Source organism: Hyperolius riggenbachi, chromosome 3 (genome assembly GCF_040937935.1).
Source record: "Hyperolius riggenbachi isolate aHypRig1 chromosome 3, aHypRig1.pri, whole genome shotgun sequence".
NCBI classification, from domain to species: domain Eukaryota; kingdom Metazoa; phylum Chordata; class Amphibia; order Anura; family Hyperoliidae; genus Hyperolius; species Hyperolius riggenbachi.
Window position 1 is genome coordinate 313,510,733 of NC_090648.1, and position 25,483 is coordinate 313,536,215.

At 44.5% G+C, this 25,483-nt stretch overlaps 1 protein-coding gene across 1 annotated transcript; it reads left to right on the top strand.

The window, feature by feature from the left end:
- Positions 1-1,290: 1,290 nt before the first annotated feature.
- On the top strand, positions 1,291-23,220 carry LYZ (lysozyme). Its single transcript, XM_068272752.1, has 4 exons — positions 1,291-1,543; positions 6,830-6,994; positions 15,904-15,982; positions 21,732-23,220. Exons 1-4 carry the CDS (start codon positions 1,405-1,407, stop codon positions 21,814-21,816), a joined length of 468 nt encoding a protein of 155 aa, XP_068128853.1. The 5' UTR covers positions 1,291-1,404; the 3' UTR covers positions 21,817-23,220.
- Positions 23,221-25,483: the final 2,263 nt, after the last annotated feature.

Genomic DNA, 25,483 nt, shown 5'->3' on the forward strand with positions numbered 1-25,483 from the left:
TTGACCCTCTCCTTCCATTACAAATCCCTCCCTCCGTTCTGCATATTAAGCAATATTAAAGAAAACCTGAACTGAAAATTAAAAGTCAAAATAAGCATACACAAGTCATACTTACCTTCCATGTAGTCTACTCCTCAGTGTCTTTCTCCTGTCCCGCGTCCTGTTTGTTCACTGTGATCAAGGGAATGTTCCGTCCTCCATTTTGAAAATGGTCATTTCGCATAACAGCTTCCTGGTCAGCACACAGTTAAACTGTAACATCGCCCACTTGAGCCATAGGGAAACATGGACATTACTTTGCATAGCAGTTGTCTTTTCAGCTATAACTGACAGCAACTGATATTTTACTGACAGCAACTGATATATTTCAATTCTGACAAAATATTGTCAGAACTGGAAGGGATTATTGTCAGAAGAAAATGGTGAGCTTCTGAGAGGAACTGATGGCAAGGTAACTATGTAATGTTCATTTGAAGTTGCCTCATCTGTTTACTTTAAATATTTTTACTCAGTACAGGTTCTCTTTAAGCATTTACAACATTAAGTGGAGGGGTGAAACGGAGGAGGTATTAGGATACATTTTCACACTCCTTCCTGATGAAAAATGTATCCAAATTCCTCCTTTGTTTCACCCATCCACTTAATATTGTAAATGCTTAATATTGCTTAATATTCTTAATATTGTAAATGGGCTGCTCACTAGTGTCTGAAATATGTACAGTATAAGCTGTTACTGTGTGCTGCTAGAAAACTAGCTGCAGAGTGAGCTGCAGCGGCTGTGCGAAAAACCACATATCGCCAGGTACATTTAGGTGATGAATAGATCTAAAATAACGAATGGTCACACCCCCTTTTTTCCCTGGTGAATTGTGATGGAGAAAAAAATAACGAATAACTACCGACTATTTATCGCACATTTATCGCACAAATTTCGACCTGCCTATATTTCTGGAGAATTGCTATTTTGAGTTATCACATGAGGTAAATTACTGACCATGTGATAAATAGTTTGGTTACCTCTGGTGAATTGACGCCATAGGATAACATTAGCAAGAGCTTTTACAATCACAAAGCTCTCACAAATGTTAACCAGCCCTTAATGGGTTTAAAAAGAAAAAACAAACAAACAAAACACACTTAAATTACATTTACTCTCATTTTATAGAATTACACAATTCTGGATTTCCAAGTGTATTCTGAGAAGTCACATGATAAAGATGAGGTAGTTTCAGGTTTGAGGAAGTAGAATATCTGCCCTAGCAATGTGACACTGCTTCCATTCTTACTAGTTCACTGCAGCAAGGAGTGTGCTCACTTAGGCTGGAGGTGGACAGATCATAGGTTTCATATTTGTGTATCACAGCATTTTATTCCTGCATTGCACTGCATACAGTGTTATCAGCCATGAATTCTGCAGTGCATATTATAGGAGGACTTCTAATCATTTCACTGGTTGATGGAAAAGTGTATGAGAAATGTGAACTTGCGAAAGCAATGAAAATGTTGGGTCTTGATGGATACAAGGGATACAATCTGGGAAATTGTAAGTACATTTCTATTTATCCATGATCTAAGATTTTAAGTTTAGTTTAAAATTGAGCACGGTTTTCTTTTTGATAAGAATTAATGCTTCCATAGATTAGTACATACAAAAAAACTATGTTGTTTACATGGTCATCTAAGCAGTTAGAATGTAGCAACTAATAATAACATGCATTAAACTCATTTCTCTTAAAGGAAACTGAACGGACATAAAAATGCATATCTGAACTTACCTGTGGCTTCCTCCACGAGAGCTGTAAAAAACAGGGCAGGAGATTTGGGTACAGCCGGCGTCACCATAGGCTGTAATAGGAATTATGGCTTTAATGACGCTCAGTGAGTAATTTGGGCACAGTCAAAAGACTGAGCACACATTACTACAAAAACACTGTAATTTGGCCAGCAGCAATAGCTGGAAGCGCAAATTATATCAAAATAGTAATTAGTGCAGCTGGGACTTGTGCAGGAACCAGGGCCGGCGCTACCATAGAGGCAAAGGAGGCAATTGCCCCAGGGCCCCAGAGAGACTATAAGGTCAAAAAGACCTTATAGTTTTTGAGAAAATCGATTTTAAGGTTCCAAAGAAAAAAAAATACACATTTAAAAACCTGCCGACTTTAACAGTTAATAGCAAATACACCTTAAATGCTAGAAACCCTAAATTTGCAGGATATGTTAAGGAGATCACTGGGAATAAGAGGAAAAATCGATTTTAAACTTTCGAAGGAAAAAAGTATCATTTTTAAATGTGGTAAATGTCACTTTTAGTGGCACACCTAACGGTAGAGTAAATTTACATGTATCAAAAGAAAAAGCAATACATTTCCTGACGGGGTTTCCAGGGGGTCCATACGCAGCCACAGCGCTTTGGCCAGGGATTGCTATACAGCCGCAATATGGCTTTATGAAGATCCCTGGCATTTTTTCCTATTTTCCCAATTTTTTTGTATGTTTAGAGTGTGGGAATTTTTTTTTTTCATTATGTAGGGTGCTCCCTCCTGACACTTTTTAACCCCTTGTCCCCCATGCAGGCTGGGATAGCCAGAATGTGTAGCTCCGACCGATTGGGGCTTCACACCCTGACTATACCAGCTGCAAAAAAAGGTCCCTTAATGCCGATTTTTGTCCTGAGGTAACTGTTGGGGGGCCCCCCAGGTTTATTTTGCCCTGGGGCCCCATTGTTGCTTAAACCGGCCCTGGCAGGAACAGGGTTAGCCATTTATCGGCTTTACCCTGCGCCCAAATCTCCCGGCAGCCAATTCATGGGTATGTTTCCTCCAGCCTCCCTTAGTCTGTAAGGTCCCTCGGCATCCTCTGGGTCGCCTTCATTGTCCCGCTGGCAGCTCCATTACCTGCCCAAACCGTCCGGGAGTCGTACACAACTGCACCTGTCTTGATTTTGCTCCAGTCGCGAGGAGCATTCTGCGCATGCTTTCAAAAACACTCCCGGCAATTGGAGCACAATTGGGATAGGCACACGAATGGGCCACTCATGTGTAGCTGCTCATGACTCCTGGCAGAGTCGCACATGTAACCGAGCCACCCAGAGGACGCTGGGGGACCTCACAGATTATGGAGGGCTGGAGGAAGCCCCAGGTACGTTCAGAAATGCATTTTTTATGTCAGTTCTGGCAAGAAAAGGTTGATTGACCCATGTAAATGTATTAAGCTCAAATACTTCAGCTGTCTGAACCTTAGCTAGTCAAACAAGAGTGTGCAATGATTTGTTTAAACATCAATATCTAAAGGTGGCCACACACGATACCATAAAATTATCAGATTTTACAGCAATGTGCTTGAGAGCAGTAATACTGTTCATGCTGTGTACTACTAGAGAGGAAAATAGAGAGTGAAGCGGGAAAGGACTGAGAATGGGAAAGAAGGGAGAGGAAGTCAGGAGGTGGGAGATGCTTATGTTACTTTACTGGTACTTTTAATGTGCATCCACATAGCTGATCTCTCACACAGAGGTTAGACTTGAGCTTTCCAAATACCATTAATAATTTTCTAACAGTGACAACCAAACCTTCTGAAATGTGTCAACCTTATTGGTAAGAACAGCTATCAGCTTTTCAAAAACAAAAGAAACTATCCCAGCCTATTCTTGACCTGTCCTGTCTCCAGGAGGCTGCTGTCATCTGCTTTAAGGCCCGGTTCACATTAGCATTTTTTTCTGGAAAGTAACTGGAACGTATACTGTACAAACGGAACGGATGTGAATGGATCCAATGTTAACCTATGGATCCATTCAAATGTGTCAATTGGTACTGATACGTTCCGGTCCCCGGTCCTAAAAATTGCTGCAGGCACTAATTTTCCGGACCATTCTGCTTAGCGAAACAGATCCGGACAAAAATGCAGCAACATTGGGGGCAATGGGAAACGGAATGTTTCTTCACACTAGTGAAGAAACGGACCGTTCCACAGGGGATGGGGGCATGGGCCGACGCAAATCTAGCGACGGGAGGGTGAGGGGAGGGTGCAGCTGCCGGGCTAGGGAGGCTTAATACATACCTAATCTTCACAGGCAGCTGGCAGTAGAGGCTTCCGTATTCTTCCGTGTCATGTGATTAGTCACATGACGTGCTGTGTAGTCACAGTGGAAGAAGAGGAAGCCTCTACCGCCGGCTGCCTATGAAGAGTAGGTATGTATTGCCGAGTGAAAACAGATCTGATCAATAATTGATCAGATCAGTTTTTTACTAATGTGAACCGGGCACGGACTGAGCCATCTGGATCCGGTGAAGCGGAGACCGAATCCGCTCACCGGATCCTTTTGGCTTTTGCTAATGTGAACCGGGCCTAAAGCGGAATTGTCACCATGAAAATCAAATTTCAACAGCAGCTGGTCTGAGTGTATTAAGTGATAAATATGCTAATCCAGCATTCAAAACTTTCAAAACTTTTTCTGCTGTTATGGTTAGGAGTTATCACATACATTAGGAGCACTGGCCCTTTAACTGCCATTGCCATTGGCTGGCAAAAATTTCTCCCTCCTAATGACATTGCACTTCCTAGTATAGACCTCAGTGGGAGTGTCTGAAGAATCTGGGATAAGGGAGGGTAACGAATACACAATTAGCAAGAGGAGGAAAAAAAAAGAGTGAGGGGGGAAATGTCAGGATTAGCTTCATTCAAAGGTAACCAAGATGGAAACTGTCTAGAATAGGATTCTCTGCTTTTCCTTTATAAAATTAACAGGAATCATAACGTGGACAGTGCAATACGTTTGTTATGTAAGTAAAACTAGTATTTATCTACTTACATATGTGTTTTTTTTATTTCTAGGTTAGCATGGGTGTCACTTGTTCTTTAATGCAATAAAGATTAATCATTGTTCTTGTTTCTTAGTCACACCCTGTTTTTTTGGCAGGGCAGAGTTTGGGCTGGGTTTTATTTATGGGGAAATCCAAAATGTGTATATCCATTGGCAGTCTGTTTTCCACAAATGCTTAGCCTTGGGCACTCCCATCATACGTGCAGGGCCGGCCCGCTCATGAGGCGGGGTGAAACTTTTGCCTCAGGCGGCAAATTTCCAGGGGCGGCACCCGCCCGTCCGTGGGTGCGGGGAGCCGGCCCGCCGAGCTGGAGAGGTAGCTGGCGGGGAGGGGGGTCGGACCCCCCCCCTCCCTCGCCTGGGTCCCCCGTCCTCCGCTCCCCTCCAGCCTAAATAGAAGCAGCCGTATGTGTAAGAGGCACGGGCGGGGAGACACTCACCTCCTCCTCGCTCCAGCGTGCGCTCCACTGACATCACTTCCTGCAGGACGCTGCAGGAAGTGACGTCAGTGGAGCGCACGCTGGGAAGAGGTGAGTGTCCTCCCCGCCCGTGCCTCTTACACCTACGGCTGCTTCTATTTAGGCTGGAGGGGAGCGGAAGACGGGGGACCCAGGCGAGGGAGGGGGGGGTCCGACCCCCCTCCCCGCCGCTGGCCCAATACCCCCGTCCTGCCAGCTACCCCTCCAGCTCGGCGCCCCCCCCCCCCCCGAGGGGGGGGGGAGGGGCGGCGGTGACAATTTTTTAAAAATTTTGCCTCAGGCGGCGAAAAGTCTAGGGCCGGCCCTGCATACGTGGTGATACGTACCTTCGAGTGGCAGCCTCTGAATAATTTAGTAAGGTTTTCATATGGTTGTTACATCATGGAGAGTAGCCAAGTGATACACTAAGGGTCTAGGGAAAGAGTAGTCCATATTTTAAAATACATAAAAAAAAAATACATAGACAATCTGTTCCAAAAAGGTACATATTTTAGGGCAGGTCCAATCTAAATGAAAGAAAGACAGTGCTCTAGATACTTGAGAAAGGTGGGTGTTTAGTCTGGTGTAAACTTAGGGCTTGATTCACTAAAGGGTGCTAATACAGATAGCACGCCTAAAAGCTTTGCACGTGAAATCTAGGGTGCTAAGTAGTTTGCATGGCAAAGCTGTTACTGTTCGCGTGCTATTTTAGCACATAAAGTTTTACACGCACTACTTCGCGTGCAAAATCAGCTGCTTTGCGTGCAAAGTATGCCTATCACACTACTTAGCACGCGAAGCAGCTGATTTTGCACACAAAGTAGTGCGCATAAAAGTGTACGCCCAAAACTTTATGCGCACTAAACTTAAGCAAACTCTTACGGGTGCATTAGCATGCGAATAGGCAGTTTGCACATGATAAGCGGCTTTTCACTGGCATGCTAACAGTTAGCACGCTTTTGTGAATCAAGCTCTTAGTCTTGTAATAAGAAGGATTAAATGTAACTTTCTTGCAAGTCAACACAATGACCTACTCAGTCGCTCACCACAGGACGGTCACAAACCTACGTTTAAAAGAATGTTAATATAATGGACATCTAACATAAAAAAAATTGTTAGTCCTGTAAACTTACCTTTTTTTGTGGCAAACACAGAGGATGCTGTACTTTGTAAGATACAGTAATTGCCCTTTTACCCTAAAATATTTCCCTCAGCTTTTTTATGTAACAATTAAATACGATGGAAATAGACGTGTACCATTAGTAGCAGGGGGTGACCTCGGCTGATTTTACAACAAATACTTACATTGGAAAGCTACAGGGCATTTGTAAAGATGTGTAACAAAAGAAACATTTATGTAGCCAATCTACTCCTCTCTACTGTGGAACATATAGCGCAAGGATAATAATGGTACAGTATATGTAAAGTACTAACAAAAGAGATCTTTTTCCATGACAGAAGTGAATAATAGGTTATTTTGGTTAATAGGAAAATTGTGGAGCATGCTACTCTGAAATAAACTTTCTAAATATTACAAACATGATCTTTGCAGGGGTTTGCACAGCCTACTATGAGAGCCGATTTAACACAAACAGCATAAACTTCAACAGCGGAGACAACAGCACGGATTATGGCATTCTGCAAATAAATAGCCGCTGGTGGTGCAATGACAACAAGACCCCAAGAGCTCACAACGCTTGTGGAATAGACTGTAAAGGTAAGCTTCATGCAATATGGCATAAGATATATGGCAGAGTGCAAAGCAAGTCTGGAGAAATTATTTGTGATTAACCAACACTATTTTGTACGATATAGGCTATATACAGAATATTTACAACATTTATAGAAAAACATTAAAAAAAAATAACAAAAGCTAACTAAACTTAATTTATTAAGAATGCCTCCCCACAAAGTTCAATGATTAGACTTGTCCCTAACAAACAACTTAAATACCAGCAGACAAATAGGTACACAAAGTGCCTATTTGTCACCAAGGCACTTTATTTATAGGTTTGGAGTTTGATAGCACATAAAAATAACTCAAAGACACCACTTAGATTGTAAAAGATACCATGTAATGAATAAATCGTTACAGAATGATGGTCAAACATCCAGAGGTCTTTCAGCTTGATCAGATAAGTTCACAAATAGTCCGGAGGGGCCCCATATGTCCTGATAGGCATCTCGGGTACGGGGACCTGGGCACAGTTTTCTGTCGACAAAGCAGTGCCATCATGAAGCCAGCAGTGATATAGGGGTGTTGGTCGACTTTTATACCCATACAGACAAAGACACAATTAAAGCCAATCCTAAGTGGTCTTTGGACACCTTTCCTTTTAAGGCTATGGTCATCACAAGGTATATTACACATACTTCAAAGAATGTCCCATATAAGGAAATGGTCAGTAATATGAAATGGCTGAAGTAAAGGAATGTTAACTATTCACATATTGTTAATGGGCACTATGCTATAGTGGCTGGATAGTGTAATGGTTAAGGGCTCTGCCTCTGACGCAGGAGACCTGGGTTCAAATCTCGGCTCTGCCTGTTCAGTAAGCCAGCACCTATTTCAGTAAGGAGTTTCTTGGGCAAGTCTCCTTAACCACTTGAGGACCTAGGGCTTTCTACCCCTTAAGGACCGGCCACTTTTTTTCCATTCAGACCACTGCAGCTTTCACGGTTTATTGCTCGCTCATACAACCTACCACCTAAATGAATTTTGGCTCCTTTTCTTGTCACTAATAAAGCTTTCTTTTGATGCTATTTGATTGCTCCTGCGATTTTTACTTTTTATTATATTCATCAAAAAAGACATGAATTTTGGCAAAAAAATGATTTTTTTAACTTTCTGTGCTGACATTTTTCAAATAAAGTAAAATTTCTGTATACATGCAGCGCGAAAAATGTGGACAAACATGTTTTTGATAAAAAAAAACCCATTCAGTGTATATTTATTGGTTTGGGTAAAAGTTATAGCGTTTACAAACTATGGTGCCAAAAGTGAATTTTCCCATTTTCAAGCATCTCTGACTTTTCTGACCCCCTGTCATGTTTCATGAGGGGCTAGAATTCCAGGATAGTATAAATACCCCCCAAATGACCCCATTTTGGAAAGAAGACATCCCAAAGTATTCACTGAGAGGCATAGTGAGTTCATAGAAGATATTATTTTTTGTCACAAGTAAGCGGAAAATGACACTTTGTGAGAAAAAAAAAAAAAAAAAAAAGTTTCCATTTCTTCTAACTTGCGACAAAAAAAAATGAAATCTGCCACGGACTCACCATGCCCCTCTCTGAATACCTTGAAGGGTCTACTTTCCAAAATGGGATCATTTGTGGGGTGTGTTTACTGTCCTGACATTTTGGGGGGTGCTAAATTGTAAGCACCCCTGTAAAGCCTAAAGGTGCTCATTGGACTTTGGACCCCTTAGCGCAGTTAGGCTGCAAAAAAGTGCCACACATGTGGTATTGCCGTACTCAGGAGAAGTAGTATAATGTGTTTTGGGGTGTATTTTTACACATACCCATGCTGGGTGGGAGAAATATCTCTGTAAATGACAATTTGTTAATTTTTTTTACACACAATTGTCCATTTACAGAGATATTTCTCCCACTCAGCATGGGTATGTGTAAAAATACACCACAAAACACATTATACTACTTCTCCTGAGTACGGCGATACCACATGTGTGGCACTTTTTTGCACCCTAACTGCGCTAAAGGGCCCAAAGTCCAATGAGTACCTTTAGGATTTCACAGGTCATTTTGAGAAATTTCGTTTCAAGACTACTCCTCATGGTTTAGGGCCCCTAAAATGCCAGGGCAGTATAGGAACCCCACAAATGACCCCATTTTAGAAAGAAGACACCCCAAGGTATTCCGTTAGTAGTATGGCGAGTTCATAGAAGATTTTATTTTTTGTCACAAGTTAGCGGAAAATGACACTTTGTGAAAAAACACAATTAAAATCAATTTCCGCTAACTTTTGACAAAAAATAAAATCTTCTATGAACTCACCATACTCCTAACGGAATACCTTGGGGTGTCTTCTTTCTAAAATGGGGTCATTTGTGGGGTTCCTATACTGCCCTGGCATTTTAGGGGCCCTAAACCGTGAGGAGTAGTCTTGAAACGAAATTTCTCAAAATGACCTGTGAAATCCTAAAGGTACTCATTGGACTTTGGGCCCTTTAGCGCAGTTAGGGTGCAAAAAAGTGCCACACATGTGGTATCGCCATACTCGGGAGAAGTAGTACAATGTGTTTTGGGGTGTATTTTTACACATACCCATGCTGGGTGGGAGAAATACCTCTGTAAATGGACAATTGTGTGTAAAAAAATCAAAAGATTGTCATTTACAGAGGTATTTCTCCCACCCAGCATGGGTATGTGTAAAAATACACCCCAAAACACATTGTACTACTTCTCCCGAGTACGGCGATACCACATGTGTGGCACTTTTTTGCACCCTAACTGCACTAAGGGGCCCAAAGTCCAATGAGTACCTTTAGGATTTCACAGGTCATTTTTGTTTCAAGACTACTCCTCACGGTTTAGGGCCCCTAAAATGCCAGGGCAGTATAGGAACCCCACTAATGACCCCATTTTAGAAAGAAGACACCCCAAGGTATTCCGTTAGGAGTATGGTGAGTTCATAGAAGTTTTTATTTTTTTGTCACAAGTTAGCGGAAATTGATTTTAATAGTTTTTTTTCACAAAGTGTCATTTTTCGCTAACTTGTGACAAAAAATAAAATCTTCTATGAACTCACCATACTCCGTACGGAATACCTTTGGGTGTCTTCTTTCTAGAATGGGGTCATTTGTGGGGTTCCTATACTGCCCTGGCATTTTAGGGGCCCTAAACCGTGAGGAGTAGTCTTGAAACCAAATGTCGCAAAATGACCTGTGAAATCCTAAAGGTACTCATTGGACTTTGGGCCCCTTAGCGTACTTAGGGTGTAAAAAAGTGCCACACATGTGGTACCGCTGTACTCAGGAGAAGTAGTATAATGCGTTTTGGGGTGTATTTTTACACATACCCATGCTAAGTGGGAGAAATATCTCTGTAAATGACAATTGTTTGATTTTTTTACACACAATTGTCCATTTACATAGAAATTTCTCCCACCCAGCATGGGTATGTGTAAAAATACATCCCAAAACACATTATACTACTTTTCCTGAGTACGGCGGTACCACATGTGTGACACTTTTTTGCAGCCTAGGTGCGCTAAGGGGCCCAACGTCCTATTCACAGGTCATTTTGAAGCATTTGTTTTCTAGACTACTCCTCGCGGTTTAGGGCCCCTAAAATGCCAGGGCAGTATAGGAACCCCACAAGTGACCCCATTTTAGAAAGAAGACACCCCAAGGTATTCCGTTAGTAGTATGGCGAGTTCATAGAAGATTTTATTTTTTGTCACAAGTGAGTGAAAAATGACACTTTGTGAAAAAAAAACAATTAAAATTAATTTCCGCTAACTTTTGACAAAAAATTAAATCTTCTATGAACTCGTCATACACCTAACATAATACCTTGGGGTGTCTTTTTTTTCTAAAATGGGGTCACTTGTGGGGTTCCTATACCGCCCTGGCATTTTACAGGCCCAAAACCGTGAGTAGTCTGGAAACCAAATGTCTCAAAATGACTGTTCAGGGGTATAAGCATCTGCAAATTTTGATGACAGGTGGTCTATGAGGGGGCGAATTTTGTGGAACCGGTCATAAGCAGGGTGGCCTTTTAGATGACAGGTTGTATTGGGCCTGATCTGATGGATAGGAGTGCTAGGGGGGTGACAGGAGGTGATTGATGGGTGTCTCAGGGGGTGGTTAGAGGGGAAAATAGATGCAATCCATGCACTGGGGAGGTGATCGGAAGGGGGTCTGAGGGTTTGGCCGAGTGATCAGGAGCCCACACGGGGCAAATTGGGGCCTGATCTGATGGGTAGGTGTGCTAGGGGGTGACAGGAGGTGATTGATGGGTGTCTCAAGGTGTGATTAGAGGGGGGAATGGATGCAAGCAATGCACTGGCGAGGTGATCAGGGCTGGGGTCTGAGGGCATTCTGAGGGTGTGGGCGGGTGATTGAGTGCCCTAGGGGCAGATAGGGGTCTAATCTGATAGGTAGCAGTGACAGGGGGTGATTGATGGGTAATTAGTGGGTGTTTAGGGTAGAGAATAGATGGAAACACTGCGCTTGGGTGGTGATCTGATGTCGGATCTGCGGGCGATCTATTGGTGTGGGTGGGTGATCAGTTTGCCCGCAAGGGGCAGGTTAGGGGCTGATTGATGGGTGGCAGTGACAGCGGGTGATTGATGGGTGGCAGTGACAGGGGGTGATTGATGGGTGGCAGTGACAGGGGGTGATTGATGGGTGATTGATAGGTGATTGACAGGTAATCAGTGGGTTATTACAGGGGAGAACAGATGTAAATATTGCACTGGCGAATTGATAAGGGGGGGTCTGAGGGCAATCTGAGCGTGTAGGCGGTCGATTGGGTGCCCGCAAGGGGCAGATTAGGGTCTGATCTGATAGGTAACAGTGACAGGTGGTGATAGGGAGTGATTGATGGGTGATTGATGGGTAATTAGTGGGTGTTTAGAGGAGAGAATAGATGGAAACACTGCGCTTGGGTGGTGATCTGATGTCGGATCTGCGGGCGATCTATTGGTGTGGGTGGGTGATCAGATTGCCCGCAAGGGGCAGGTTAGGGGCTGATTGTTGGGTGGCAGTGACAGGGGGTGATTGATGGGTGATAGGTGATTGGCAGGTGATTGACAGGTGATCAGTGGGTTATTACAGGGAAGGACAGATGTAATTAATGCACTGGCGAATTGATAAGGGGGGGGGGGGGGTCTGAGGGCAATCTGAGCGTGTGGGCGGGTGATTGGGTGCCCGCAAGGGGCAGATTAGGGTCTGATCTGATAGGTAACAGTGACAGGGGGTGATTGATGGGTAATTAGTGGGTGTTTAGAGAAGATAACAGATGTAAACGATACATTTGGGAGGTAATCTGACGGCGGGTTTGCGGGCGATCTAATGGTGTGGGTGGGTGATCAGATTGCCCGCAAGGGGCAGGTTAGGGGCTGATTGATGGGTGGCAGTGACAGGGGGTGACAGGGGGTGATTGATGGGTGATAGGTGATTGGCAGGTGATTGACAGGTGATCAGTGGGTTATTACAGGGAAGAACAGATGTAATGAATGCACTGGTGAATTGATAAGGGGGGGTCAGAGGGCAATCTGAGCGTGTGGGCGGGTGATTGGGTGCCCGCAAGGGGCAGATTAGGGTCTGATCTGATAGGTAAAAGTGACAAGTGGTGATAGGGGGTGATTGATGGGTGATTGATGGGTAATTAGTGGGTGTTTAGAGGAGAGAATAGATGTAAACAATGGATTTGGGAGGTGATCTGATGTCGGATCTGTGGGCGATCTATTGGTGTGGGGGGGTGATCAGATTGCCCGCAAGGGGCAGGTTAGGGGCTGATTGATGGGTGGCAGTGACAGGGGGTGATTGACGGGTGATTGATGGGTGATTGACGGGTGATTGACAGGTGATTGACAGGTGATCAGGGGGATAGATGCATACAGTAAACAGGGGGGGTGGTCTGGGGGGGGTCTGGGGAGAATCTGAGGGGTGGGGGGTGATCAGGAGGGGGCAGGGAGCAGGGGGGGGGATAAAAAAAAAAATAGCGTTGACAGATAGTGACAGGGAGTGATTGATGGGTGATTAGGGGGGTGATTGGGTGCAAACAGGGGTCTGGGGGGTGGGCAGGGGGGGGTCTGATGGGTGCTGTGGGCGATCTGGGGCAGGGGGGGGAGAAATCAGTGTGTTTGGGTGCAGACTAGGGTGGCTGCAGCCTGCCCTGGTGGTCCCTCGGACACTGGGACCACCAGGGCAGGAGGCAGCCTGTATAATACACTTTGTAAACATTACAAAGTGTATTATACACTTTGTATGCGGCGATCGCGGGGTTAACATCCCGCCGGCGCTTCCGTATAGCCGGCGGGATGTTGCGGCGAGCGAGCGGTGACAGGCGCCGGCGGAGGATCGCGTCACGGATGACGCGATCGCTCCGCCCATGCCCTTAAATGGACCGCCGCCTCTGTGGGTGAGGCCGTCCTGCAGGGCTCCACTTCCCCGCCGCCCCTGTGTAGTGGGCGGTCGGGAAGTGGTTAACACTGCTACTGCCTACTGAGTGCGCTCTAGTGCCTGCCTCACAAGCGCTTTGAGTCCGACAGGAGAAAGGCGCTATACAAATACTGCTATTACTGCTATTAATATTATCATGTATATACAATATCACTGGTAATTGGATGAGGCATCATTATATCACTTAATAAAACTACATCACCCTACAGACCAGCACAGTGCTCTCCTGGATTAGGCTGATTCCAGGCTTAATTAATCAGTCCTTTATTTCCCACCTGATCACACCTCTCAGGGAAACCGTGAATCTGGGTGTGGAACTAACCCAAGCACCTGTCTCAGTGAGGACACAGAATTCCAGAGTGGATTAGAGACACCCCTTATTTTAAAGTAAACCAGTCCAACAGTGACGTAGAGTGATGGAGTGTGTGTGTGTGTGTGTGTGTGTGTGTGTGTGTGTGTGTGTGTGTGTGTGTGTGTGTGTTGCTTAGCTTTGGACGACATAGTTCTCACAGATGTTAATGTCACAATGGGTAAGACAAAAATATGTGAATAACTTTGAACGAGGGATGATCATTGGTGCAAGAAGAGCTGATGCTAGGTTCTTTCTCACAATGACTCATTTAGGATTTTTCTCGCCCAACAGTATCTTGGGTGTTTAGAGGGTGGCAGTTGAGAAAAAACTTCAAGCGATAAGGATTATTCTGGTCGATAAAAAGGCTGGTGAACGAGAGAGGTGAAAGGTGAGTAGCACCCATAGTCCGCAGCATCAGAAGGGCAACAACATGACAAATTACAGCTGAATAAATGCAGGTGCATCACAAAGTATATCCCAGTGCACAACAAGACGGACTTTGCAAAGGATAGGCTTTAGCAGCAGGAGACCATCAAGAATGCCTTTGGTATAACAAAAAAATAGGAGAAGACTCCTGTTGTGGGCGCTAGCCACCATGCATGATCGGTCTCAAATTGGTTTAAGGAACATCAGTCAGGGTTAACCTGCTTCCATGGCCAGCTCAGTCCCCTGACCTCAATCCTATTGAGCATTTGTGGGACAAAGTCCAAACATCACTTCAAAGCTTGGAGACGCCACCATCCAATATAACCCAACTTTATGTCAGCATAGGCCAACATTCCCCAGGAACGGTTTCACCATCTTGTTGAGTCCATGCCAAGAAGAATATCCGCTGTGATGAGAGCTAAAGGTGGACAAACTCGTTATTAGAGGATGTCGCGACTGGTATCTATATATACACACACACACACACACACACACACACACACACACACACACACACACACACACACACACGGCCAGATAAACCACCAGGCAACTAAAGCAGGTGCTCGGAGCCTCGTTTGGAGTCTGAGGAGCTCCATGAGCACTGCAGGACGGGCCGGGAACAGGAGGAGGCACAGCACAGGAAAGGGGGGGGGGGGGGCAGCAGTGGGCACAGATCAGTGGGGGGCAACCTCCCCCCTACCTCACCTTGGCCCTTCCATGCTTCCCCCTCCAGAATGCAGTGCAGGGGCAGCGAGTGGAGGAACAACTCACCTCTTCCTGGTTCTAAGCGCCGGAGCTCTGTGAGCCGCTGGTCTGGTCTCGGTTGTCCAATGCCGCTCTCACTGTACTTTCTGCGAGAGTGCCGTTGGATAACAGACTAGACCAGCTTGCTCCCCCTCTTGCTGCCACTGTGTTACATTATGGAGGGGGTATCGTGGAAGCGGGGCCCCAGGTGAGGGGGGGGTTTGGAGGTTGCCCCCCCTCCCTGCTGATCTGTGCCCGCTGCTCCCCCTTTCAGGCACCTATAGACCTGGTTACCTAAACTGGGGACATCTATGGACCTGGCTACCTTTACTGGGGGCATCTATAGCTTGCTACCTATACTGGGGGGCACCTATAGCTTGCTACCTATACTGGGGGCAACTATACTGGGCTATGGGGGGAGGGGCAAGTATGCTACTTTGCCTAAGGCCCCGTTTGGCCTTAATCTGGCTCTGTATACACACACGAATATATCTCCAATGTAATGTCCATAGAGTGATTTGTCCAGATTCTGCATATCCTTTTCTTTTTAGTATTTGTGTACATTAGTGTTTATTCCAGTGCAGTGCAATATCAATGCAAATGCATTGTGATTGTAATGTGTTTTCCGCTTGTTTGCAAATGCATTCACACTGCACTTGGCCTTAAGCCCTGACGAGTACTCTCATCCGCCGCTGGGATCGAGACTCTATCCTTTGGGTAACAATTCAGACCTGAGTACTGTGTACTGTACTTAATGAGGATTACTATAATTATAGCAGTCTAATAGGGGAATCATGCTATAATGGGAGTGCTACAATGGTATTAGAATACTTTTATGGATTGGCAAGGGACGTTGCATATGAATCCTACAACATACCTCCAAACTTTTTGTCACAAGAAAGAGGGACACATATTAGCATGTGACTATTATTTGTTGTTCCTTAACAGAATTGCTGAGTAATGACATCTCTAAATCTGTGAAGTGTGCAAAACGTGTTGTACAAGATCCTGCTGGTATGAGTGCTTGGTATGTATTAACATTTCCAAGCCATTTGCTGTATGTATGTGTTTGTGTCCGTCTGCCCGCTCTGTGATTGGATGCAGGCAGCCCTGATTAGTCTGATGTCCAGAGAGATGGCACTCACACTGCTACACTGTGCAGCGTAGTGTGCGCCAAAAGCTAGAGTATTACTAATCCCAAGAATTACTTGTTAGGGTGTATTCATCAGTTGTGTTGCTGTATAAATTCAATATACTGTACAAAGTACAGAAGTGCTGGAAAATCGCAATCATGCCGTTAGTAGAGATGAGCGTAATGACGTAATTACGATTTCGCGAAATTTCGCGTAATTAGTGTAATTACGATTATGGCCGTAAGTACATAATCGTGATGAAGAAGGATTTCGCGAAATTTCGCGTAAGCGTAATTTTCGCATTACAGTTGGTATTACGAAAGTAATGCGTATGGCCATGCTCCCAAGCGGAAAAGTTGACGCATGGATCAATGTTAGGTAGCCGCCGACTTTACGGGTTAATAGCAAAGCCCTCTTAAATGCTAAGAGCCTCAAATTTGGAGAATATATTAAGGAGATCAGAAGGAATAAGAGGAAAAAATTTTTTGCAAAAAGACCTTATAGTTTTTGAGAAAATCGATATTAAAGTTTCAAAGGAAAAATGTATACATTTAAAAACCCGCCGACTTTAACGGTTAATAGCAAAGCCTGCTTAAAGTTTAGGAACACCAAATTCCCAGGGTATATTAAGGGGATCAGTGGGAATAAGAGGACATTTTTTTTTTCAAAAAGACCTTATAGTTTTTGAGAAAATCGATTTTTAAGTTTCAAGGGCAAAAATGTCTTTTAAATGCGGAAAATGTCAGTTTTTTTTGCACAGGTAACAATAGTGTATTATTTTCATAGTTTCCCCCAAGTGGGAAGAGTTTTACTTACTTCGTTCTGAGTGTGGGAAATATAAAAAAAAAAACGACGTGGGGTCCCCCCTCCCAGACCTCTTTAACCCCTTGTCCCCCATGCGGGCTGGGATAGCCAGAATGCGGAGCACCGGCCGCGTGGGGCTCCGCACCCTGACTATACCAGCCCACATGGTCCATGGATAGGGGGGTCTCGGAAGGAGAGGGGCAGCCAAGCTTTCCCCTCCCCCTCCGAGCCCTTGTCCAATCCAAGGACAAGGGGCTCTTCTCCACCTCCGATGGGCGGTGGAGGTGGAGGCCGCGATTTCCTGGGGGGGGGGGGGTTCATGGTGGAATCTGGGAGTCCCCTTTAAAAAGGGGTCCCCCAGATGCCCACCCCCTCCCAGGAGAAATGAGTATAGAGGTACTTGTACCCCTTACCCATTTCCTTTAAGAGTTAAAAGTAAATAAACACACAAACACTTAGAAAAAGTATTTTAATTGAACAAAAAAACATAACCACGAAAAAAGTCCTTTAATATTCTTAATTAACCATTAATACTTACCTGTCCCTTTAAATAAATGATCCCTCGCAATATCCTCGGAAATGTTCTATCAGTTACAATGTAACAAAGTTATTTACAATGTAACAACTTTGTTACATTGTAACTACGCCGCACCCGACGTCACTCGCCGCTCAGCCGCCGCATACACTTACGCGTCCGTGCAGGACGCTAAGTCGCCGCCGGCTCCCGCTGTCCACCCCGCCCACATCTGTCACCCACATCTCACCCACATGTGGGTGACATGTGGGTGACATGTGGGAGAGGCGGGGAGGGCAGCGGGAGCTGGCGGGGACTTAGCGTCCTACACGGACCCGACAGAGCTCTGAGCTATATAGCTCAGAGCTCTAAGCATCTTTGAATTTGGGCTCCAAGGAGCCCCATTGGTCCTTAGCAGACCAATGGGGTTCCTTCAAATCAGAAGGAACCCCATTGGTCTGCTAAGGACCAATGGGGCTCCTTGGAGCCCGAATTCAAAGATGCTTAGAGAGCTCTGAGCTATATAGCTCAGAGCTCTGTCGGGTCCGTGCAGGACGCGTATGCGGGGGCTGAGCGGCGAGTGACGTCGGGTGCGGCATAGTTACAATGTAACAAAGTTGTTACATTGTAAATAACTTTGTTACATTGTAACTGATAGAACATTTCCGAGGATATTGCGAGAGATCATTTATTTAAAAGGGACAGGTAAGTATTAATGGTTAATTAAGAATATTAAAGGACTTTTTCGTGGTTATGTTTCTGTTCAATTAAAATACTTTTTCTAAGTGTTTTTGTGTTTATTTACTTTTAACTCTTAAAGGAAATGGGTAAGGGGTACAAGTACCTCTATACTCATTTCTCCTGGGAGGGGGGGGGGGGGTGGGCAGACTCCCAGATTCCACCATGAACCCCCCCCCCCTCCCAGGAAATCGCGGCCTCCACCTCCACCGCCCATCGGAGGTGGAGAAGAGCCCCTTGTCCTTGGATTGGACAAGGGCTCGGAGGGGGAGGGGAAAGCTTGGCTGCCCCTCCCCTTCCGAGACCCCCCAATCCATGGACCATGCGGGCTGGTATAGTCAGGGTGCGGAGCCCCATGCGGCCGGTGCTCCGCATTCTGGCTATCCCAGCCTGCATGGGGGACAAGGGGTTAAAGAGGTCTGGGAGGGGGGACCCTACGTCGTTTTTTTATAATATTTCCCACACTCAGAACGAAGTAAGTAAAACTCTTCCCACTTGGGGGAATCTATGAAAATAATACACTATTGTTACCTGTGCAAAAAAACCTGACATTTTCCGCATTTAAAAGACATTTTTGCCCTTGAAACTTAAAAATCGATTTTCTCAAAAACTATAAGGTCTTTTTGAAAAAAAAATGTTCCTCTTATTCCCACTGATCCCCTTAATATACCCTGGGAATTTGGTGTTCCTAAACTTTAAGCAGGCTTTGCTATTAACCGTTAAAGTCGGCGGGTTTTTAAATGTATACATTTTTCCTTTGAAACTTTAACATCGATTTTCTCAAAAACTATAAGGTCTTTTTGCAAAAAATTTTCTTCTTCTTATTCCTTCTGATCTCCTTAATATATTCTCCAAATTTGAGGCTCTTAGCATTTACGGGGGCTTTGCTTTTAACCCTTAAAGTCGGCGGCTTTTTTATATTATACGGAGCGTTACGGTTTACCGCGAAATTACGGTATGGTTTAATGCGAAATTACGGCATGAACGAAACGTGAAATTACGCGGTGAAAATTACGCTTACGGTATTTTCAATTACGATTTTAATGGCAATTACGCTACCGTAATTTCGCATCGTAATTGCAAATTTCGCATGCGTAATTATGGTAATGCGAAATTACGAAAATTTCGGCTCAACGCTAGCCGTTAGGTGGTTTTCCCGCAATTCAAATTCTTTTCCTGCCATTTTTATCTTCTCTTGGAAATTGAAAACACACCGCAATGGAGTCGTACACCCGGTGGATCGCGGTAATAAAAAATAGAAAGAAACGTGATTGCAGCACTATTGTACTAGTGACTGCTTTTCTTAGTGGAAAGGGGCCCTCAATCTCTATAGAACACAATGTAAAGACAGCCTGAGGCGTGGAACACACTTGCTGGAATCGTGTGCATTGTAACGCAGATGGCAAAATGTGCACGGCTACACTGGCCATTAATGTCAATAGCCCACTCGGGAAATGTTTTTTAATCCCAGAGAGAAGCCCATAGATTTTCATGAAGGCCCCTGTCACACAGGCAACTGACAGGGGGTCACTACCTTTTAGATGCTCTCCTGCACTGGCCAGGCGCTTGTTAGCGCTCGGTACTGACGCTGTACAGGTGGACCCCCCTAGGTGTCAGTTCTAAGCATAGCCGCTGCCATGCTCAGACTCTACATGTCAAGTTTCTCTGCTGTCCTGTAACACCACCACCTGTCAGCACTTGACACGTGTGGTGGTACTACAGCTGCAACCCGGCTACATTTTATTTGCACCTGAATTGCACTGGTGTGCGGCAGATGGGAGACTGAACTGCTTGGCAAACATGCAGTTCACACTCCTGTCTGAAAGGGGCCTAAGGCCACATACACACATCAGACCATAGTCTTTTGAAAATGAAAGATCACAGACCAATCTTATCACCCTTCATGTAGTATGAGAGCCATACTCTACACAGTCTTTTCTATGGAGCTGAACTCCACATCAGAAAAAATTCTTTGCAAGATGCTGCACACACAGATGCTGTACAGACACAAAAGATCAGTATCTGCAAAAGATCTGTTCCTGCCAAAAATCCATTCCTGCAAATTGCAATGATACACACATGATTTAACTGACATTCATCTGCAGATGAAGCAATCATCTGCAGATCTGAAAATCCATCCTGGTGGATCTGATCTGCAGATAAATGTCAGTTAAATCATGTGTGTATGATGATCTGCAGATCTCATAGACTATCATTGCAATTTGCAGGAACGGATCTTTGGCAGGAACAGATCTTTTGCAGATACTGATCTTTTGTGTCTGTACAGCATCTGTGTGTGCAGCATCTTGCAAAGAATTTTTTTCTGATGTGGAGTTCAGCTCCATAGAAAAGACTGTGAAGGTATGGCTCTCATACTACATGGAAGGGTGGTAAGATTGGTCTGTGATATTTCATTTTCCAAAGACTATAGTCTGATGTGTGTATGAGCCTTTAGCCTGGATCCACACTATAAGCACTTTTCTGAGCGCTTGCTGAGCACTTGCGATTGCTGAGCCCTTTCTGAGCGGTTTTTTAAAAATCCCTCCCATTCATTTTCATTAAAATAGTGATAAAAATCAAGTAAAAATGGCCGCATAAGCATTTTGATCGCTGTGATTTTTACCGTGATTTAAAAAGCGCTCAGAAAGCGGTCAGCAATCACAAGTGCTCAGCAAGCGCTCAGAAAAGCAGTTATAGGGCTCATTCACACTAGAGGCGCTTTTTAATTTTTTTTAAGCGCTGGCTATTTTTCTAAATTGCCCTGAAAGCGCTTACACCATGCTTTCCTATGCGCTAGGTCAGATTGAGGCATACCATTCACTTTCCGATCTGAAAAGCGCTGCATGGACCATTTTCGGGGCGATTTTGCAATAATGTGAGGTATAGGAAAAGCGCAAAGTCCTAGAAAAAGCACTTTTGCCAGCGATTTGGTGGGCGTTTTTTCCCTGTCAATCTAATGCTGGGCATACACGGTTCGAGAATGCGCCGGTATCGAGCCAGCGTCTCAATGCCGGCGCGTCACCGCTAGTTCGATTCCCGCTCGTCCCCGCGGGCGCTGCTAATCAGCGGTTCGTTTTCTCCCATTGTTCTCCCCGCCGGTATCGAGCGCAGAATCGATCCGGCGGGGTATCGGACAGGTTGAATATTATCAATCGAGCCATCAGCGGCTCGATTGATAATATAAAACAAGCCGTGTATGCTCAGCATTAATGTGAAGTGGCTCTGGGATTTTTTGGTCCTTTTCCCTTTAAACATAAGGCCTAGGACACTCAGAAATCGCAAAACGCCCCAAAGAGTGCTTACAAAAATGCCTAATGCACAGAAATAGCCAAGAATTGCAAAAAAAAAGCATCAAAAAATGCACAACGCAAATGCGATCGGAACGCAATGTGAACAAGGCCATAGCGTGGATCCAGCCTAAGTGTGATTCTGCGTATGCTTTCTGCTCTGTGTTAGAAATGTTCTGGTTGTTACTGGGATAGGAAGCAAGGGGTACATTTCATAGCTCAGGATCAAGGCTAGATTTTGCAAGATTTTTACACTGAAACGCCTACTGGAAGTGTTGACATCCTTTATTTATCTTGCAGGGTTGCCTGGAGAACATATTGCAAAGGAAAAGACCTGACTGAGTGGACCCGTGATTGCAAACTTGGCTTCCCAAATCGCCTGTAGATTAATCATTTCTAGCGCTTCCTCTTTTGCTTTGATAGTGCCCTGTTGTATTTTGTATCCATAGGAAGCTGCACCCGAACGGTCGATTGGAAAATGATTACATGTATCACAGCTGTTCTTACCATGTGAGAGGAAATGCGATTTGAAAACTCTTAAAACTCTTGCTAATGGAATGCTATGGGTGTGATCCCACTTGAGCGATTTTATAAAAATCTCCCATAGCATTCCATTAGCAAGAGCTTTTTCAAATCACTAGCGATTAGAAATCGCTCCTAGTGGGGTTCTTGTCTAAGGCCTGGAACCCACTAGGAACCACTGCAGTGCTTTAAAATCGCCGCAGCGCTGTGTGCAGTGATTCCTAGGATGATTGCAATGGCAATTCCCTGGCGCTTGGAAACGTTGTACCGTAAAATGTACAGCGCTTCCGATTTGGGATTCTTTTTTTTTTTTTTTTTCTTTTAAATAAAACTTTATTATACTTACCTGGCGTCCTTCTTCTGTCCGTAGCACCTATGACCTAAAGGAAGAGGTCATAGGTGCTTCTCTAGGACCAATCAGAGAAGCGCCTGTGACCTCTCCCTTTGGGGTGGAGCTACGGACAGAAGAAGGAAATCACGACACCGGGTAAGTATTTAAAGTTTTATTTTAAACGTGATCGCTCGGCCCCCTAAAGCGCTGCATAATTGCTTTGATAAGCGATTTATGCAGCACTTATATACTTTGCATTGAGCGCTAACGCACTTAAAATGCTGCATAAAAGGAGGGGGGACACCAAGAGCCCAATAGTGTGATATTGTATAGATGAAAATTAATAATGAGTAATATAACAATTTAATACTCACAAACCAGGGTTACCATTAGGCAACCACTGTGAAGGCAGGTGGGGAGATTAACCTGACCCCACTCAGGATTAAAAGTCGCTCTCTGTAGATGGGAAAAAGATGGGTACAACCCTCCACCAAGGGTGGACTTAGCAATATGTAGAAGCTTTCCAGAGGCGCCAATAGAATAAAAGTCACTTAAACGAGCTTAAAACCGATGGGGCAGTGGTGGACCTATCCCATCCATGCGGACAAAGCAAACAAAGGAAGGACTGTGGCATCAACAGTCAAACAACAATTTATTTATACTCCACAGTAAAAATAGGCAACGCGTTTCACGGGCTCAATCCTGCTTCATCAGGCCAATCAAAAAGGAGCATACAGCTAATCAGCATCAAAACCACACTGAGCGCCTCTGTGAGGCGCTCAGTGTGGTTTTGATGCTGATGGTAGGGACTAGATTGTGAGCCCCTCTGAGGGACAGTTAGTAACAAGACAATATACTCTGTACAGTGCTGTGTAATATGTTGGCGCTAAATAAATACTTCAATTCAATAATTAAATAAAGATAGTTAACAGTACAACAGAATATATTCATGTAATAAAGGTTTACCCTGCAGGGCCAGGCCGAGGCTAGAGAGGCTCCAGCCTCAGGGCGCAGTGTAGGAGGGGGCGCACAACTCACTCAGCTGTCATTCCCTTGTTGGGTTTAAAGCAGAGAGAATTAGAAAAGGGGATACAAGGCAGTGACTATAAGCCAGATAACTAGAGATTAAGGTGTTGGGGGTTCTGGGGCGCCTCTTAGTGTAATAGCAATCAGTGTATGACGGCTGAGGTGGGAGGGATGGAGGGGCGCACTTAGGTGTCTCAGCCTTGGGTGCTGGAGGACCTTGTCCCGGCTCTGTAACCCTGTAAACTCAATTTGTGTCTTTGTTACTGGTCCATGGCTTTCAGATTTTCTCAAATTTCTGGGTACACCCTCTTGATATATAGGCAGCTTTATATAAGTGTAAAGAGGAATTGATCAAAATATTGTACTGAAGCTGCATCTTCTTTTTCCAGTTTAGTATAATAGTAGACCTAATAATGTTCTTTGGGCATGTGTATTAGCTAGTTTAGTTGTATCTCCTATAATACAGTATAGAGGATCATTAGGTGTGTAAATCTTATTGATCTTAGTAATATATTCACAGATGGTTTTCCAAATGGGGGATAATTTGGGGCAGTGCCACATTATGTGGTCCAAGTCAGGTTAAATCCCAAGCTTTAATAATCACCTTCATAATATCAGGCAGAGGGTAGGGAGCTGTGACCCCTCTATATAGGATTTGCCTTAGGCTCAACACACACCATACAATCGTGGTTGTTCAATCTTACCACTTTCATGTAGTATAAGAGCTTATCCAATCAATCATTCAAGGTATTTTCAATCTGTTGGCCCTTATACTACATAGATTTGGTAAATCTGTACAACCAAGATTGTATGGTGTGTGTTGAGCTTAAGGGCCTCAAAGCATCCAAGTGTTGCAGCATCTAGTAGCACTGACGCATTGGAAGGGTCTTGAGAAAGCCACCAGTTGGTGGACATTAACTGGCTGGCTAGATAGTATTTAAAGAGCTCAGGAAAGGCTAGTCCTCCCTCCGTCCATGAGCGTTGAAGTTTTCTTAAACTTATTTTGGGTTTTTTACTGGTAAGTATTAAGGTAAGTTGAGTGAAAAATTTACAAGGAACGCATACTGGGCAATTCCTAAATATAGAGGTATGTAGGGAGGAGTTTGAGCCTGGAGGCTTAAGTGCTGTGTTTGCTGGACTTAGAAAATTTTGGGGGGACAATTTTTTAATGCTAATTTTTTCTACATGTTTACCGCAAGTTTAATGCCCGTTTATGGTTGTTACCGCACTTTTTCCCCGCAATATACCTGCATGCGGAAAACATGGGGAAAATTTTAGTGAATGTGTCAAGTCCTGGGAGATCGCGCGCATCTCCTGCTTGGGGGGCGGAGCTCCGCCCTGCCTTCAGTCCCCTGTTAGATGGCGAAACCGCCGTCTTTATACAATACAATAACATTTCTATAGCGCTTTTCTCCCATAGGACTCAAAGCGCTTAGGCTCTCTCAGATTCAGTAATTGGTAGTAGGATGAAGTATTCACACAACAAAAGTTATATTTCTGCAAATGCCAAACTGAACAGGTGGGTTTTCAGTCTGGATTTAAACACGTCCAGGGATGGAGCTGTCTTGATCTGTTGAGGTAGGGAGTTCTAAAACGTAGGGGCAGCATGACAGAAGGCTCTGGGACCAAAAGTTTTCAAGTGGACTCTGGGTATGACTAGAATATTAGAACCTGTGGATCTGAGAATTCGGGGATTGCTACGCAGCTGCAACATATCTTTCATGTATCCAGGGCCCAGATAATTCAGGGATTTAAATGTCAGTAGGCCGATCTTGAATAGGACCCTCCATTCTATAGGTAGCCAGTGAAGGGAGTGCAGGACTGGCATTATGTGGCAGTGATGGGGTTGGTTGGTTAGCAGTCTGGCAGCAGTATTCTGTATCAGCTGTAGGCGGTACAAGACCTTTTTTGGAAGGCCAGGGTAGAGAGCATTACAGTAGTCCAGTCGGGATGTGATGAAGGCATGGACTAAGGTTGGCAGATCTTCTGGGGGATGAGGTGCTTGATTTTTGCAATGTTGTTCAGGTGAAAATAGGATGATTTTACCACAGCAGAGATTTGAGTTCTGAAGTTTAAATCCCCATCAATTAGAACTCCCAGGCTACGCACATGAGCAGAGCTGCGTAGATCCATGCCTCCTATTCCCAGTGGTGAAGACTGCAAGTTAAGTTGT